This window comes from Pholcus phalangioides, unplaced genomic scaffold (assembly GCF_987345545.1).
Source record: "Pholcus phalangioides strain wild (caught in Gottingen) unplaced genomic scaffold, Ppha-v1.0 ptg000041l_1, whole genome shotgun sequence".
Lineage (NCBI taxonomy): Eukaryota > Metazoa > Arthropoda > Arachnida > Araneae > Pholcidae > Pholcus > Pholcus phalangioides.
In genome coordinates, this window is record NW_028301627.1 from 6,563,674 (window position 1) to 6,583,043 (window position 19,370).

Genomic DNA, 19,370 nt, shown 5'->3' on the forward strand with positions numbered 1-19,370 from the left:
AATGTGTTTCCAAATGCAGAATTGCATGGATATTTATCCCATTTGGTATAAAAAATATAAAGCAGCGTCTCACAGCTATATTTTATTGTTCGTAAATTTATTATTAAAGATGATATTATTTCAGGATTTATTATTATGATCCAGCCGATTTTGTCCGGCTTCCAAACATCCTGCTCCGGTCCCAATTGACCTCCCACCCCCCGTTTTTATGATGTCACTAAGTTACATGAGTTGTGGCTCGCGGGATTTATGGGAAGGTTCAATTTGGCCCGCCATGTCTGATAGATTGAAGACCCCCCTTATTTACATGCAGGGTTATTAATAAGGCTCTGATATTTCTATGTTTTTGCGTATTTTTATATTTTTTTGCATATTTCGCCATTTTCACGCGATAGAGCATATTTTCCAAACTCCAAGGCATATTTTGCGCATTTCATAATTACCCGTCGCAGCGGCTCGATGGTTTCGACTCTTTTTCACAGCCATCGAGCAGACGACAGATGTTAGTTGCCGGTCAGTGGCGCTAGTGTAGCAAGAGAGAAGTTGTAGCCTTTTTTTTTTTATTCCCGGTAAAAACACCAGTTTAGGTCTAGGAGAAGCAAAACGCGGGAATTATAATTACAGGCGGCCATTTGTGTTTACTTAATTTCTTTCTCTCAATTTTCCTAACATTTTGAAATCTTTCTTCTTGATGTGTTAGCATTTTATTTGATGGTAATTAATATTTGAATTCTCGATTCATCGATCCACGTGCTCGTCGCGTAAAGAAAACACATTCGTCGGTGGAAAAAACTCGAGACAGGTGAGCGATATTTGCTTTATTTTCTACTCCAATTGCTCCTTAGGCCCCGACAAACCAGTCACGGCCCAGACTCTGTCCCTCCAGGGATATAAGCCTTTTACCCTTGCGGGTTGGGTCACGCTGGGGAGCTCCTTAGGCCCCGGCACCTACCGGGTATTCCTTCTAGGGTGCTATCAAATCTTGCACACGTTTAGTGATTTCAGGACTCCCCCTTCAGGGTTAGAGCCGTCTTAAGGGGCGGTTCAAGTATTACGTAAGCAGACTTTCAGCCATTTTTGACCCCCTTGTCAGCAAAACACTGACCCCCCCTCCCAGAGCTGTCTTAAGAGTATCGTGGGCCCCCGGCCATGTGGTTTTTCGGAGGCCCTACCTGGTTAAATCCTAGAAAATTTCAACCGGATCTCATTTTTGTGAGGCCCCCGGGCCCATGCGTTAAGACGGCACTGCCCACCTCAGCAAAATTTCGTCAGCAGCTTGGAATATTTCATATCTTCAAAAACGGGTGGTTGATGACGTAAGCAACCTTCAAACCCCCTCCCCCCTTTTCATCAGAAGTCAGCAAATCCGAACCCCCCCCCCCATATCGATGCTGACGTAATACTTGAATGACACCTAAGCAAATTTTTAGCCATTTTTGACAACCCCCCCCCCTTGTCAGCAAAATTTCGTCATCAGCTCTGTCCCTCTGAATCCTAACGCATATTGGTGGGATCAGAGACGTACACAGGTGGGGGGGGGGGGAAGAACATAGACCCCCCCGACGATCAAAATTGTATTTTTTTAATTGAAATTTCTGAAGAAAATGCCTTTTATATGTTATTATAATCAATTTCTGGGTTAATTTCAATGTTATGTGAAGGGTTAAAAACTCAAAATGCATCTTTAATAAATTCATTGCGACCCACCCTCTATAAGTCATATAATGATAAATCGCATAAAGGTCCTTGGCCCGCGGAACAAATATTGGGGGTTATATGATGCGACCCCCTCCTCAAACATAATTTTGTAAAAATGAACTAAGCGGCACATTTTTACACATCGCTTAATTGTCCCGTGGTACATTTCCAAAACATTTAAGCGGCCCGTGGTGCATTTTCAGATCACTTAAATGACCCGGGACACAAGTTCCAGAACACTTAAGCGATCCGTGACACATTTAGAGACCTATTGAGTGACGTGACGTAGTTTTAGAGCACTTAATTGGCCCTCACTGCGGTTCTACATCACTTAGATGACCCTCGACAGCTCCAGATTATTTACGTGATCCGCAGCATAATAACGCAACACTTGAGTGATGCGTGGCACAGTTCCAGTGTACTTAAGCGGCCTGGACACATTTACAGATCACTAAAGTGGTTCTGTAGGACACTTATCGAGGGGGGGGGGAGAATGTTATTTCAAGTGTCCGCAAACTATCGAAAGGTTATTCTCGTTTTTGGCGCACCAAGTAAGGGTGGTTGATGACGTAAGCATTATCCAAACCCCCCTCGTCATCAAAAGTCGGCATATCGGAAACCCCTCCCCCATCGATGCTGACGTAATACTTGAATAGCCCTTAATGCATGGGCCCACCCGGGCACGGCCCGGTGGCTTCAAGCGAAGAGGGGCCTCACAAAAAGGAGATCCTTTCGCTAGTTTGTGGGCACCATCCTATCGATAAGTCTTCTATAGAACAACTTCAGCGATCTCTTAACTGTCCCGCTGATCCTTCAAGTGAGCTGGAAATGTGTCCGGGCCGCTCAAGTGTTCTAGAAATGTGTAGCGGGCCGTCTTGAAGTGCTATGAAACAGTCGAGCGTCAATCAAATGATCTGTAATCTGTAACTATGCCGTTGGTCACTTAAATAATCTGGAATGTCCCACAGGTAATGACTGTCACATTCCATATAAGAGATCTCTAAATGTGCCGCAGACAACTCAAGTGATCTGTAGATGTGTCACGGGTCTCTTAAGTGATCCGTGACATGACACAGGCTCAGGGGCGTAGCCAGAAATTTCGTTCGGGGGGGGGGGGGAAACCAAAGTGACAGAACAATGGATTTGGCCATCTTTTTCCCTTTTTTCGGTCATTTTCTCACATTCCCCCCCCCGCTACGCCCTTGACAGGCCTACTCGAGTGATCTAAAAATGTGTCACGGGACACTTAAGCTATCTGTAAATGTGCCGCTTAGTTTATTTTCATGGGAGGGGGTCATAGTGGGGGCTCATGCCACCCCCTCCCCGTGTGATTCCAATATGCTATGAGGTGGGGGAGGCTTCTGACAAAAATTTGCTGACGAGGAGGAGGAGGGGGGGGGGGGGTCCGAGTTTTGCTGACTTTTGCAGACATGAAGGGGATCAATAATGGCTAAAAATCTGCTGATGTAATACTTTAATGGCTCCTACATTGTCAGCAAAACTCGGAACCCCCTTCCCCCTTGTCAGCAATTTCGCTGGTGTTGGCTCTGCCTCCTACTTCAAAACGCACATTGGGATCAAAGGCGTACATGGGGTGCGGGGTCAAATCCCATTCTCTGCAGACGACTTTATAATTTTGTGTTTAAATTTTGTTAAGTATCGGAAGAAAATACTTTTATATGTTATAATCAATTTCTGTTTATTAAATGCGATTTGAAGGCAGATTTTCAAACTTTCTTTCTCTTTGAGAAATTCATTGCGACCCGCCCTCTAAGCCATTTATGTTCAACCCATGGCCCACGGGTCGATCTGATATGGCCATCCACAGCTAATATAATTTTGTAAAATGGAACTAAGATTTTTTACGCATTTACAGATCGCTTAAGTAACCAGTGGCACAATTCCAGAGCATTCAAGCGGCCTGGCACATTCATAGGTCACTCAAGTGACCCCCCGGCACTTTCACAGATCACTTCAGTGACCCGCGGCGCAGTTCCAAAACACCTAAGTGGTCCATGGCACGTATGGAGATCCCCACCTTTACTAGCATGATCAGATCATTTTGACCCCACTGATTTTTCATCTTGCCCCCCTCCCCTTGTGAAAGAAATGCATTCGAACATCTTATTTTCAGTATCTTTCAAACTAGTTGTTTACACGTGTTTGACAAATTTTTGATGTTACTGGGGGTGGGGTGTCTGCCGCCTCACCTTCTCTTCACAACATATCTTGCTTATTTCGTCTCACTTCGTTGTTAGAGGGCTTATGAAAAGTGACATGTCAAAGCACCAGCTTACTGACGAATTTTACAATAATAAAGGAAAAAAAGCAAATGCGATTCATCAAGTACCCCCAGAAAACTTCTCCATAGGGGGTCAGAATTTTAGCCGTGGCTATACTGGATTTATCTTGGGCTTCCACTGTTGCAAATTTTACAGCATAAACAGCTACAGGGGGAGGGGGGGGGTACTACAGGTCACAAAAAAAAAACAAAAAAACAATGCGATTCATCCACGGCCACCAAAATGAAACCTGTCAACTTCCACATGGTGCCCCCGACTTGGAAGCTTGTTGGACATCCCCTGTCATTTTTATTCATTTTAATGACAAATAACAACCAGGGCCCCCAACCGATTTCCCTCTATCCAATTTGCATAATTTTAGTGAGGCCCCAAACTGGATTTATATCGGGCTTCCGCTGTTACAAATTTTACAATGTTAAAAAACAAAAATCATTGAGATTCATCCAGGGCCCCCTCGAAATGAAAATTGTCAACTTTTCCATGGGGGCCCCAGACCCGGGGATTTGTCTGACATCCCCCTGTGAGGGCCACGAAAATTTATTTGTACTCATTTTAACAACGAATTAAGTCCAGGGCCGCCCAATCATGGAGCCGGGACCCGATTCGCAGATTTTTTATGCGGCCCCCAGACTGGATATAACTCAGGCTTCCGCTACTGCAAATTTTTCAATGTTGCAGCAAGAAAACAATGAAATCAATCAAGAGCCCTTGGAAATGAAACCCTTTAACTTCCCCATGAAGGTATATGTGCAATGCCACACCCTCGGTATCCAGCTGATCCTGTGTATTGCGAGCACTGGCGATATATGTACAGTGGAACTTCGGTTAACGAGCTTAATTCGTTCTGCCAACGCTCTTGTTATCCGAATCAAACTTCCTCATAGCAAATGGGAACCTGGATAATTCGTTCCACAATAATTAATTCACATGAAAATCTATATATTATATAAAATTGATTTCCTGTCTGCGTGTGTCTGTTCTCTATACAAATCTACAATATTAGACCGATTGTCGCCAAATTTTGCATATACAGTCGAATACCGTTATAGCGAAAATCTCGTTTTAACGAACACTTTTTCAATCCCCCAAAAAGTTTACATAGGAACAACGCTATTAGGTAGTCTGGAATTCCTTAAAAAACGAAATTTCGTTTTAACGAAGTGATTCCTCCGGTCTCTTGGCGTTCGTTTTAATGGGATTCCACTGTATATATACCAAATGGGACCCGACTTGAACGATAGGCATTTGCACGAAATTTTAAGATGCGCGGCACAGTTGCGGAGCACTGAAACGGCTTGGGCACATTTTCAGATCACTTAAAGGATCCGCCGAACATTTAGAGATCATTAAAGTGGCACTATAGAGGACTTGACAACACTAAACAACGAATGTAAACAAAACATGTTGCCACAAAAAAGCACTAAAGCATATCACATTTAATGGTTAGCAGGTAATTTTCTGATATTCAATACACATTTTCTTTAAAATTTTCGTAATTATGGTAATATCAGCTGAGTTTAATGGTAATTTAAAAGAAACCGTGATTATTCCCTGACTAATTTGACTGAAGATCTCAATCTTATATAAAAGAATGAAGAGAATATCAACAAAAATTTGTACCAATCACATATTTTAAGAATTTATAAGTATACTTTAATGTATTATAATTGTTCCCCCCCCCCCATAGGGACTGGAAGAACCATATGTATGTTTTGAATTGAATTGAAGAGTGCAGAAATGTTCTAGTGATAGATACACCTGCAATAGTTTGTATCTTCCAGTTAGGACTCAAGTAGCCATAATTACTACATTCTAAGGAATATGGAGGAAGATTCTATTTCTTTGATTGCACATGAGGCAGATGGAGGCTACGACAGTGACTCGAGTGATATTTCGTTCATGACAACGTGGTGTTCATCAGATGATGATGAAGGGGAATCATGTGCAGAAGAGGAAAGCACTAGAAATATGGATCTTGAAGCTTTGGCCAATGATGAATATGTTATTTACAGTGAACGTTTCTCTCAACTGTCTCATTTCGAAAAGCTAAGTAATAGTAACTCTTTCACAGAAAAAAATCAATGTGTAGACAATACAAGTGCTGAATCATTAAGTCTGAATGGTGATGGGAACTCGTACGTACCAAGTGAACATTTCTCACAAGACCCACATTTCAATAGACAAGGTAACGACAGCTCTGTTAAGAACCAATGCAAATGTGGATACAATGTGGATGCTGAATTAGGAAGCATGAGCAGTGCAAGCACGGAATTTGCAAACATAAGCAATAAATTAAGCACAGAATTAGTGAGCATAAGCAATAAATTAAGCACAGAATTAGTGAGCACAAGCAATAAATTGAACACTGAATTAGCGAGCATAAGCAATAAATTGAACACTGAATTAGCGAGCATAAGCAATACATTAAGCCCTAAATTAGTGAGCATAAGCAATGCATTAAGCACTGAATTAGTGAACATAAGCAATACATTAAGCACCAAATTAGCGAGCATAAGCAATGCATTAAGCACTGAATTAGCGAGCATAAGCAATAAAAGCACTGAATTGGTGAGCATCAATAATCAAAGCACTGGATTAGTAAATCTCAAAGCCAATGAGAATCCATGTAAATGTGTCCTTTACAGTAAACATTTTTCGCCAGACTCTCTAGAAAGACATGATAACTCTGTAGTGAACCAATGTGTACGCAGATATGATATAGGCACTGAATTAGTGAGCATAAACTATACAGGTGCTGAATTAGCAAGTCCTGATGCATTTTCTGATAAAAATTCATGCCAATATATTCTTCACGGTGAACGTTCTTTGCAGCTGCCTTATTTAGGAAGACAAGACAGCAGCGACTTCATAGATGACCAATATGAACTCATAAACGATACAGGCGTTGAATTAGCAGGTCCTGATGCGTTGTCCTGGGAAAATCCATACCAATCTGTTCTTCCCAGTGTGAATTTTTTGCAGCCGCTTTATTTAGAAAGACAAGGCAACAGTGACTTTGTAAGTAACCAATATGAACTCGTAAACAAAAAAGCTGCTGAATTAATTGATCCTAACTTTTGGGTTAACGAGAATTCAAAGGAATGTGTTCGTCATGGTGAAAAATCCTTGCAGCCGCCTCATTTAGAAGGAAACTACCACCAAGACTCTGTACAGACCCACGATGACCCTGGTATATGCAATGAGAAGGTGATACTGAAGTCTGCATTAAACTTTCAAAGCATAGTTCACTTTAAAGAAAAAAGATTCAAATGTACTTTTTGTAACATTGAATTCTCACGTCGATGCAATTTATTTGCCCATCATAACAAGGTCCACAGTATAGAAAAATCATATCAGTGTGACAGCTATGGAAGAGGACATGCAGCAATTTCTACTGCAAAGAATCTTCGTCCTAGAATCACTGTTTCTAGCAATGGGTCCTCTAACTTGAATTTTGCCAGAATACATTCCAGAGGGAAATCGTATGCATGTTGTATTTGCGGCAAAAAGTTCTCATGCATCTCTCTATTGAACAGGCATAAATGGGTTCACTCCCAAAGAAAGCTGCCTGGGAGTGTTTTACGCTATAAAAGTTCTGCTCGTATGGTTTATCCAAACAGTCTTAGAAAAGTCAGCCATAAAAGAAAACCGTATGAGTGCAATATTTGTAGTAAAATGTTCTCTCAAAAGTGTCATGTATACCGTCACCGAAGGGTCCACACCGGAGAAAAACTGTACAAGTGGGATTTCTGTGATAAAAAGTTCTCTTCCATGACTAGTGCAGTATACCACAAAAGGATTCACACTGGGGAAAAGCCATATAAGTGCGAATTTTGCTGTAAAAATTTTTCTCAAAAAGCCAATGTGGACTGTCACAGAAGGATCCATACTGGGGAGAAACCGTATGTGTGTGACCTCTGCAGTAAAAATTTTACCCAGCTATCTCACTTGCTATATCATAAGAAGATTCACTGTAAAGAAATCTTAAGCATTCCCAACAGCAACAGTGTTCTGCAGCTTCCTCTCGAACATGCTGTAAAAAACCTATATGAATGTGGTGTTTGCTGCAAGCGATTTTTTTCGAGGTCTGGTAGGAATAAACATCAGAAAAAGCACTTAAATGATGAGCTTTATGAAGAAATTGCCCGTAGTGAAATACCTTTTCAGAGTCTGAAGTTACTTGCACGCGGTAATGTCCTTACCGATGAAAAACAGCAGGAAAACGGCATTTACAACATGGAATTGTCAGCAAGCTCCAGCATGAAGAACCAACAAGAGATTTTTCAGACTGCTCTCAGCTACAAAAGACCCTCAGAGTATTCCGAATTAGTTGCACTGGACAAGATAAACATTAAGAAGAAGCCATATCAGTGCATTTTTTGCGGTAAAATATTTTCCAAATTCCCTACATTGAAACTTCATATGAGAATTCATACTGGGGAAAAGCCCTATGAATGTGAGTTTTGCAGTAAGAGGTTTAATAACATTGCAAATATAGAGTGTCACAGAAGGATTCACACCGGAGAAAAGCCATATGAATGTAATTTTTGTGGTAACCGCTTTACGCAACTCTCTCATGTACTCCAACACAAGAGAATACACACTGGAGAAAAGCCCTACAATTGTGGTATTTGCAGCCAAAAGTTTCGGCAGCTTTCTAACTTGCTCAGTCATAACCTGTCTCACATTAGAGATGTGCTAAATAAGTCTGTGTAAGAGTGATGTATGCATCAGAAAAGATTCCCATCCAACTGCAGTTTCAAGAGACACAGTGATTCATTCTAAGAGAGAAGATAAGTGTTAAATTTATTCAATGAATATATAGTCTATTAGAGTGCGTTGTTCTTGTACTGATGTTGGAGAAAAAAATAGAATATGAGTGTGCTGTTTATTGTGGTTTGCCAAGTTTCAAAACCCCCACCCCAATACCATAAAAACCATGGAGAGTTTTGTGCATCAACGTGTGAACAAACTGTTTCTTCAATGATGTTTTTCTTAAAAGGATCTCAATGTAGTCTTCCTGTGATCTTTAAAATTCCTTAAATCGTCTCTTCTCAGGTCACAATTGAAATGTAATTTTAATCTCGTCATGTGAGAGTTGTAGATCGCCAGTCCATATAAGCTTCACGTGACATCTAATCGCTATAAAATTTGTACTGTTTTCAATCATTTTGTTATTACTCCCCTTTGAATCAAAATCTGTATGTTTTGTGATTTTTTTTTTAAGTCAGAAGTAGCATGCATACCTTAGCACATTGTAAAAGAAATTGGTTATGGTGAGAAAATATTATTTTTAGTTTCAGTGAGTCTTAGATTATATGCTACTCAGTTGTTTTTTTTCAATATCGAAGGGACTGTAAATTTTTTTGGCATTATAACGGAGGTTGATGTTTCTAAGACACTAGTAGGAGAGAAAAAAATGTATTCAGATGTAATCATATATTATAAATGGAAGTCACTTCCTCATGATAAATAAATAGTTCAAAAAGTGATAGAACACTTAATTTAAATTTTCTTATTTGCTGCATAATTAACTAGAAGGGAATGTCTATTTCACTATGGTTTATCTTTGGTATGAAACAGGGTTGGCAGGTTTTTGGCACACAGCAGTTTTTTTGGTTTAAACCGTCACGTCAAAAACCTCAAGTATTGCTTTTTATATAAAAATTCCTATTGGAAATACAGGCGTTGATTGTGTATACAATGTTTAAAATCACTGTTATACAAACAATAAATACTTAATATGATTGTAGAATACTTTTCTACTCTCTACAGAATTATTTTGGATAATATATATGTATTTTCTCATATAAAATATACAATATGAATAGAGCAGAGCATAGAAGCTGAAGGGAAAACTATGAAATAATTTGATATTCTTCAATTCAAGACTTCCCAATCCAAGATTCTTGACTTCCCAAAATTTCTTGAACTGCTTGTATATGTTAATAGATATACACATCTGCAGTACTCTTTTTATTTATACGATATTGTTTGGCTGAAATCTATACGAGAAGGTGCGGTGATGGGATTTGACATAGATGATTGATGCTACATACAAAATCATAGAATGAAGTACAGTCTACAGAATTCAATGGAAGGTTGTTCCTATCAGTAATTGTACGTGGAGGGGTGAAAAACTAAATTTGAAGCAATCTGGATGCAAAAAAGGTTGTAATTTTCGGGAGTGATTGAGTCTATTAGAAAAATGTGAAGATTTGATTAGAACATGGTTAGTGTCAATGTTAAAATAGCCATGGATAATTTTGAAAAGGAATGATAGGCGAGTGATATATCTAAGTTTGAGGATATTTAATTAGCATTTGAGCTATATGAAGACCAGCAGTTTAAAATTAAACGGGTAGATTTATTTTGGATAGATTCCAGCTTATCTATATTGCTTTGTGTATAGGGATCCCAAATTTCACAGGCATAGGAGAGGACAGGAAGGATATAAGTTTGGAAGCACAGATGTCAGAGGTGGCGGGTGGAATATTTGAGGTTTACGACAAAGGGGAAAAAATTTTGAAATATATAATTCGTGCGGAGGTTCCAACAAAGGTAGGCAGAAATTATCACACCCAGGGATTTGTAATGGGCAGCCACTGTGATTAAAGATCGTACTCAATTATTAATTGAGTATGGAAATTCGCGCTGGGAGATCTTTTATGGGTAAGTTTGATAAAGACTGTTTTGGAGATGTTTAGTGGTAGTTGCCAAGACGAGCACCATTCGTATATAGTATTAACACTTAGGGTCAGCTAATAAGAATAACAATGTCACCAAAGTATTTGTAACAACTCAGACCGAACTCATAGCTGATACATCCACTCAAACATCATCTAACCAACAATGCAATAGTTGTGGCTGCTGTTGCTCCGCTGGATTCCGGAGGGAGTCCACTGCCTTCGAAGAAGAAGCGGGAAAAGCAACGGCTAACACATTCAAAATAACTACAGGTACTAAACCAAAAATCAACTCTGCAAGCAAATCGGAAAAGAAACCATTCAAGACCGGATATTCACGAAAAGCTGTACAGAGAGCGCTGAACTGTCCATTCATGAAGAATGTGTCACTAATTGGTGACATGGAGCTTGACAATAGATCAGATTCCGGTACTACTCGCCGTAAACTAGACTGGAATAAATTCAAAGACCTTGAACCGTCCACTTCTACTTCATTCTTTAATTTATGGCCAACATAATTCAATGGAACATTCGTGGTCTTAGATCCAATTACGAAGATCTCAAGGATTTGATCAATCGTTATCATCCTGTTTGCGTGGCACTCCAGGAAACTTTTACGAAGCCCTCGGAGACATGGAACATCAGGCGACATTCCCTGTTTCGTATTGACTACGATGACGGGAGTAGGGCTTGCCGCGGTGTTGCTCTGCTGTTTCCACATCACGTGTCGTCGCGCGTCTTAACGCTGCGCACGAACCTCCAAGCCATCGCGGTGGAAATCTCTACAGGCCTAAGAGTTACCATCTGTTCCATTTATTTGCCACCAAATGACACCATCTTACAGAGAGATCTAGAAGAACTGATTGATCAATTACCATCACCATTTTTTCTTCTTGGAGACTTCAATGCACATAATATGATTTGGGGTTCTAACAGTAACACCCCTCGTGGGGAAATGGTTGAACGACTGTTAGACGACATGGACCTCGCCATTATGAATGATGGCAGTTTCACCCATTTCCATGCCCCAAACAATAGTTTCACTGCAATAGATTTATCCTTCTGTTCACCTACACTTTTGCCCAACTGGTCTTGGGCGGTTGATCCGGACCTCCACGGGAGCAATCATTTTCCTCTAGTGGTTAAGTGCCTTGATCGACGCCATTCCATTCCTGAGGGACGACCTCGATGGAAGCTTGTGGCCGCCCGATGGGCTGACTTCACGGTCAAGGCAGAAATCACGGAGGATATGGTTTCGCAACCCGACGTCGACCTTGTGACCAGTTGTATGATCTCAGCAGCCAATGAAACAATACCCAAAGTCTCCTCGAAACTTCCTAAATTTCCTAAACATTGGTGGAACCACGAATGTAATCTTACTATTAAAGCTCAAAAGAAAGCATGGAGTAGGTTCCGGCGGTATCCTACCCATGAATACCAGTTGGCATTTTTAAAAGCGAAGGCGATAGCGAGAAGAACCAGGCGCCAGGCTCAACGTGAGTCCTGGCAAAAGTTTACGACGGGAATCAATTCATCAACTTCATCCAAAATCATTTGGGACCGGATCCGAAAAATCAATGGTCATTATCAGTCTCATCCTATCACCATTTTAAATATCAATGGCACTATCATCAGCGATGTGAGGGATATTGCGGACACCATCGCCGCCCATTTCGCCGCTGTTTCCAGCGATGCGAATTATCCCCCATCGTTTCATCGCATTAAATCATCAGCTGAACGCACATCGTATACCTTCCGGCCTTCTACACCGGAGGGGTACAATTCATTGTTCACCCTTCATGAACTGACAACGGCCTTGCAGCGAAGTCCTGACTCAGCTGTAGGGCCCGATGCCATTCATTATTCCATGATTCGACATCTCTCACCAGAATCACTGTCACATTTACTCGTATTATTCAACCGGATCTGGGTCAACCATTCATTTCCTGACACCTGGCGAGCAGCCATAGTTCTTGCATTCCCGAAGCCTGGCAAAAATCCTTAACAACCGAACAGTTACAGACCTATTGCTTTGACCAGTTGTTAATGTAAGCTCATGGAACGCGTGGTCAACTATCGCCTTATGCACTACCTTGAGGTTAACAATATTTTATCTAAACATCAAAGCGGCTTTAGACGGTTCAGGTCCACAACATGCAATCTGTTACGCCTTGAGACATCAATCTGACAAGCATTTGTAAAGAGGGAGCACATGATAGCCATGTTTTTTGACATAGAAAAGGCCTACAACCGTACTTGGAGGCACGGAACTCTTTGCGACCTCTATAATTGCGGCTTGCGGGGCAACTTGCCCATTTTTATTAAGAGCTTTCTGGCTCGCCGCATCTTCCAGGTACGGATTGGAAACACATTATCAGCTCCCAAAATTCAAGAACAAGGTGTACCTCTGTACCTCAAGGTAGCATTTTAGGTGTTACACTGTTTATTTTAAGACTCAACGGGGTGTTGAACCAACTCCCGTTGTCAGTCACGGGATCCGGAACTTTCGCCCCCGACAGTTTGTTCCCGACATCTTGCATTTGACATAAATCGTTACATTTGACCCCCGGAAATTTCTCCCCTGGCGCGTTGGCCCCGAAAAATTCACCTAACATTTCACTTGCCCTGAACGTATGAGTGATTGACTGTGTAGTGACCGTGTGAGTGATCGAGTGACCAAGTGAGTGTGAAATGGACTGTAGGAGTGCGTTAGTGACCGTACAAATGACTAATCGAGATGCAGAATGACTCGCCACGTGAGTGACCGTATCAACTAGTGTGCAATTGACTTTATGAGTGAATGGCCGTATGAGTGACCAAATGAATGACCTCATGAATGACCAAGTGATTAACTGTATGAGCGATCAAGTGAGTGATCGAGGGATTGACCGTGTGAGTGACCAAGGGAGTTACCGAGCGATGAAAAGTTTGAGTGAATGAGTGACCAAGAGTGAGTGACCGATTAAATCTTGTGTAAGTTTCCAAGTGAGTGACTGAGTGATTGAGCATATGAGTGACCAAAGGAGAGACTGAGTGATTGAGCATATGAGTGACCAAAGGAGAGACTGAGCAATCAACCGTATGAGTGACCGAGTGACTGACCGAATGGACGTATGAGTGACCAAGTGAATGACCGCATGAACGACCAAGTGATTAACTGTATGAGTGATCAAGTGAGTGATAGTGGGATTGACCGTGTCAGTGATAAAGGGAGTTATTGAGTGATGGAACGTTTGAGTGAATAACTGACTGACCGAATGAGTGACCAAGTGAGTGGCTAATTAAATACTTTTGTAAGTTTCCTAGTGAATGGTTGAGCGTATGAGTGACCGAGTGGCTGACGGAATGAAAGACAGAGTGAATGCTTGAATAAATTTGCGAGTGACTGAGTGATTGAGCATATGAGTGATCAAGGGAGAGACTGAGTGATTAACCGCATGAGTGACCAAGTGAGTGACTGTATATGTGACCAGGTGAATGACGGTACGAGTGTTCAAGTGAGTGATGGAACGCATAAGTGAATGTGTGACCAAGTGAGTGACTGCATGAGTGACCGAAAGATTGATAAAGTGAATGACCGTATGATTGACCCAGTGAGCGATTGAGTGATTGGCAAAGTGCGAGGGTGGAGTGTCTGCAAAGATGATCCTCCTCATCCCCTCCCTTTTTATAGGTGGTTACGTAGCACTGAGTGACCAAGTGACTCACACTTTAATGGATTCTAAGAATTTGGAATTTTCAGTTTAAGCATAAAATATTTTTCCCAAATTTACGACTCACACCGGCCACTCACACTATCATTCGCATATTCACGCGTACGGTCAAGGTAGGCAAAATGACAGGGGGTCAATTTCCGATTCACTTGATTACTCACTGAGTAACTCATATGAGTTACTCACTCACTGAGTCACTCATATGGTCAGGGCAGGTGAAATGTCCGGGGATAAATTTTCAATTCACTCGATCACTCATGTATTCATTTCACTTGGTCACTCATGCGATCAGGGGAAGCAAAGTGGCACGAGTAAATGTCTAACTCACTTGATCACTCATGTGGTCACTTGTACCATCATTCATATCTTCACTCATACAGTCACGCGTACGATAAAAGCTGGCGAAATATCAGAGATAAATTTCCGATTTACTTGATTACTCACTGAGTCACTCATATGGTCAGGGCGAAATTCCCGGTGTGAAATGTCCGGGGGCTAAATGTACCGGGGTGAGATTTCAGGGGCGAAATTTCCGGGGGCCAAATGTACTGGGGACGAAACGTGCCAGGGGCGAGATGTCGAAGGCGAAATATCGGGGGCAAAGGTTCCGTGAACCGTGAGTCACTGGCGCACTCTACGTGGATGACCTGTTGATATCGTATCAATCAGTGAATATGAGGTCAGCCGAGAGGCAATTACAAACCTCACTGAACAAGATCAGCAAGAGGGCTCATGATAACGGCTTTTCTTTCTCAGCCGACAAGACTGTCGCTGTGCACTTTTGTAGGCGTAGAGACCTTCATGATGACCCACAGTTGTCTCTTAACAATAATCTAATACCTATTGTAGAAAACACAAAATTCCTCGGCATCACATTCGACAGGAAACTCACTTTTGAATCTCATATTGCACAGTTAAGAGCTCGTTGCATGAAGACGATGAACCTCTTGAAGGTCATCTCTTCTACATCGTGGGGAGCAGACCGTAAGTCGCTCCTCCACATATATAAGGCCCTTGTAAGATCGAAGCTCGACTACGGTTCCATTGTATACGGGCCAGCACCTCGGAGCTATCTGAGTGCGCTCGACCCAGTTCATTATCTCGCTCTCCGCATTTGCTCTGGAGCTTTCCGGACATCTCCTATGGAGAGTCTGTATGTTGAATGCAACGAGCCATCTCTTACAACAAGACGCCAACAACTTTCTTTGAAACATTGTCAAAATGAAGTCTTTACAGGTCATCCACTTCATAATGTCACTTTCAATCAGTCATTTCATAGACTTTTTGCTGCTCGCCCTTCATGTGTTCCGTCCTATGGTCTTCGTATGAGGGCACTCATAGAAGAACTACAAATAAACATTAGTCGCGTGGCCCCAGTTGCTGGGCAACTGGCATCATGGGAACAGTTTCTGCCAGATGTCTCTCTTTCATTATCATCTTACTCTAGAGCCACCACAGCATATGTCATATATCGACAGATATTCTATAGTATAATAGGCACTTCCCCATATATACCGACAGCTCTAAGAGCCCTGGGCATGTCGGTTGTGCCTACATCTGCTGTGAGGAGACATCTTTCAAACTTCCCGACATTATTTATTCGGCCGAACTGTACGCAATCCTTCAGGCTCTATATACGACGCAAACGCCACCGACGATGCATCATTTATAGCGACTCTCTCAGCTCATTACAAGCACTGTGTTCTTTTAGTTTTCACATTCATCCATTTATTCATGCCATTTTTCATGAACTGCATCACCTCATCCATCATGGTACCATAGTAAAATTTTACTGGGTACCAGGTGATGTTGGAATACCGGGCAATGAAAAAGCAGACAACGCAGCTCGAACAACAACTAACATTGACAATAACCTTTTGGTACCTGCCAGTGACCACTTCTCAATCCTCCGAGAAGTGATGCATCGCCGCTGGCAGGACCATTGGAACAATCAAATTAATAACAAATTACATGCCATCAAGCCCACACTTGGCCATTGGCGTTCGAGCTGCAGGACTAACCGAAAGGAGGAAGTTCTGCTTGCCCGGTTACGCATAGGACACAGTCGCATCACACAATCCTATCTTTTACTACGAGAGAGTCAACCGCAGTGCCCTCATTGTCAAAGTCCATTGCCCATGCTTTTACTTGTTCGCACCATCGTCATCATTTTACGACCGCTTTTGGTCAGAATCATCTCTCACTTCATGACATTTTATCTGACCATGGTGATGCATCTCACATTTTTAAGTTCATCAAAGCCATTGGTTTATACGACAAATTATAGTTTTTACAATTTATGTCATTGTTTTATGTTTCATGATGCTTTTTTTTCATGCACAGTTTTAGTTTTTGACATGACAAAAGGACATTTTTCTTATTTTTATATTTGTTTTGGTGCAGTTTGACCAAATTGGTCCTTGCGCCAATAAATCTAAAATCCAATCCAAATTCCGCACATGTAATAAATCTAAAACAAATATACAGTTGATCCCACTTATAACGTTTCTTCCATTTAGAATGTATGAACTTATTTTCGTGTTCCTAACAATAAGTAATTCTCATTGCGATTTCCCGTTTAAAGTGTTTTCCTATTTATAACGTTTTTTATGACGGTTTTTGGAAAACGTTATAAGCAGGATCCACTTTAATTAACAGTTGAAGGCACACATTTATATATTTACTATTAATCAATGTATAAATTCCCTTCTGATTGATTTTACATTTCGTTAAAAATATCCTAGCATTTTCAATATCTGCTGATCAAATTTAAAGCAAATTAGATTCTCTTATCTTCTGATTCCCTATTCATACTTTGGTTTTCCTGGCAAAATAATTTTATTTTCCTTCCTTGATGGTTCACCATTCTGATCTGTCGCCATTTAACTGTCACATATTTTAACACCTGAATATGGAAGCTATGTCAGAGATTTGTGTTGGAGAAACTTAAGAGTGCTTATGTGTGTGTGCCCAGCATTTGGCATGTTTTGTGTTCAGTAGGTGGTGCCATCTATCTAGCGCCGCAACTAGATACTTTCACAAACGGGGCAAGTACACATTTTGGCACACCCATATAATGTAGAAGCAGTTATAAAGGGTGAATTTGGTGCCCCATAGTCCAGAGCGCAGGACACTAGGCCTGCCTGCCCCTCCCAGTTGCGGCCCTGCATCTATTCTCCAAACTGGTAATGCGTGCATTTGAAGTTCAATGTATGCATATTTGTATTGTATTTCTGAGTGATCGCCGTGGCAACCAGAAGTTTTTTTCAAAGGAATAGCCAACTTAAAATTTGAAATCTTTAGAAAATCACATTTTTAGCCGATTACCATTGCGCAATCGCAAGTTCCAAACACGGATTTTCACCAAAAGCAAAATTTGGGGGAGGTTGTAAGGGCCTCTTCCTTCTCCCCCCCCCCCCGATTCTGCGTACACACCCGTGATTTTCGCGATGCGAAACGATGCTATGCGATGACTACCGCATAGTATGAGCGGGTCCGTTCCGCTCATAATTATTCGTAATTATTTGAATATAAAGGTAATTAGTTAAAATTGTTAATTTATTTAAATGGTTAATTGTTTAAGGATTATTTTGTGTTTAAAAGATTAATTGAAAGGTGACTAGGTAACAGGTGTGGTATTGAGACTTGGTGTTTGGTAACTTGACTTTGGGTAGTTGTAAAGAACACGTGCAGGGCGGCCACGAGTGATATAAGATTAGGTAAGAAAGGAAGAACGTGCTTTAGGCCAACTGCCGATGAAGCACAATTCATCTGGCAAGGTATGAAGCTACGAAATAACAATGTAAGATGGAAAATACCTGAATAGTGGATGTTAATGGATTCGGGACCTTCACTGAAAGGAAGATGCAATTTGAACGCAACTTGAAAAGAGAGAGGGTATTGAAGAATGAGGAGATTAGAATGAGATCGAATCGTCATGTATAGGCCACCCTCAAGCAAACTGTCGGTACGACGTTCACACGGGTGTATAACCGTCACCTGGCATGCTCAAGGCTTGGTGACAGGAGAAGGGTGTTTTTCTAAAATACGTGAATAGGAGCTGTAACGGAATGAGATTCGATTCCTGAGGCGTAGGTGTGGAGAAGTTAGGGAGAGCGAGAATAATGAAATAGACGTAAGAGAGGAACTATACAATACAAAGCGGCATTGCAATTAGAGCACCTGTGCTCTGCTTGTAACATGGGGGTCGCCTTAGGTATGGATATGAAGGTGACCGGTGCACGTGGGCATTCTGATTATTTAGGAAGGGGCGAATTTTATTTGGGATGAATGGCACCGATCTTCTCCGGAATGGTCACGCGTAAGTCCAATCAAATTGCCCTTGCTTGAGGCCGCAAATTGAAATGTAGCACGGAAAGAAAACTTGGAAGACGGAGCGAATCCTGGGTTCTAGGGAGGAGCCGAAGAGGATGTAAAATCAGGGGGCTGATGATGAAAAGATATAGTAAGAGGGGGTCAGACTCTAGAGTAAGATGGAGAGTAAGAGATAGTAGGAGAAGAGTAAGAGAGATAGTAGGAGAGATGGAGTAAGAGATAGTGGAGAGTCGCGGAATATAACGAAGAAAAAGGATAGAGTGCCGCCCTAGAGAAAGTGCCGTGCGGGAAAAACAGCAGCAGCTAAGATGGCAAGGCGATCACACACGAGGACTGGGGTGAGTACACCACTCTATCGTTTCCTTAACCCGTAATGTCCAGTTAGGAAAGTGTTGAATTCTTATATAGTGTGTAATGTCTCAGATACAGTATAGGTTAATCGCATTGGTGCTGATCGCATAAAGCAGTAATTGTTAAGGAGATACATTATAGTCTATATTGATGTATGCTGTGTTAAACTTCTCTATTAAATAATTTTTTAACTTCTAACTTGCCTCCGTGCGTTTAATAACTGGATTATTGCATGGTAATTTGTATTTTTGTCTTAAACACAACGCAACTGTACGATCGAATAT

The 19,370-nt window shown here is 41.4% G+C and overlaps 1 protein-coding gene across 1 annotated transcript; it reads left to right on the forward strand.

Moving 5' to 3' along the window:
* Positions 1 to 571: 571 nt before the first annotated feature.
* Positions 572 to 9,495, forward strand: LOC149065184 (uncharacterized). Its single transcript, XM_089254500.1, has 2 exons — positions 572 to 802; positions 5,689 to 9,495. The coding sequence occupies exon 2, from the start codon at positions 5,823 to 5,825 to the stop codon at positions 8,715 to 8,717; it is 2,895 nt and encodes a 964-aa protein (XP_089110626.1). The 5' UTR covers positions 572 to 802; positions 5,689 to 5,822; the 3' UTR covers positions 8,718 to 9,495.
* Positions 9,496 to 19,370: the final 9,875 nt, after the last annotated feature.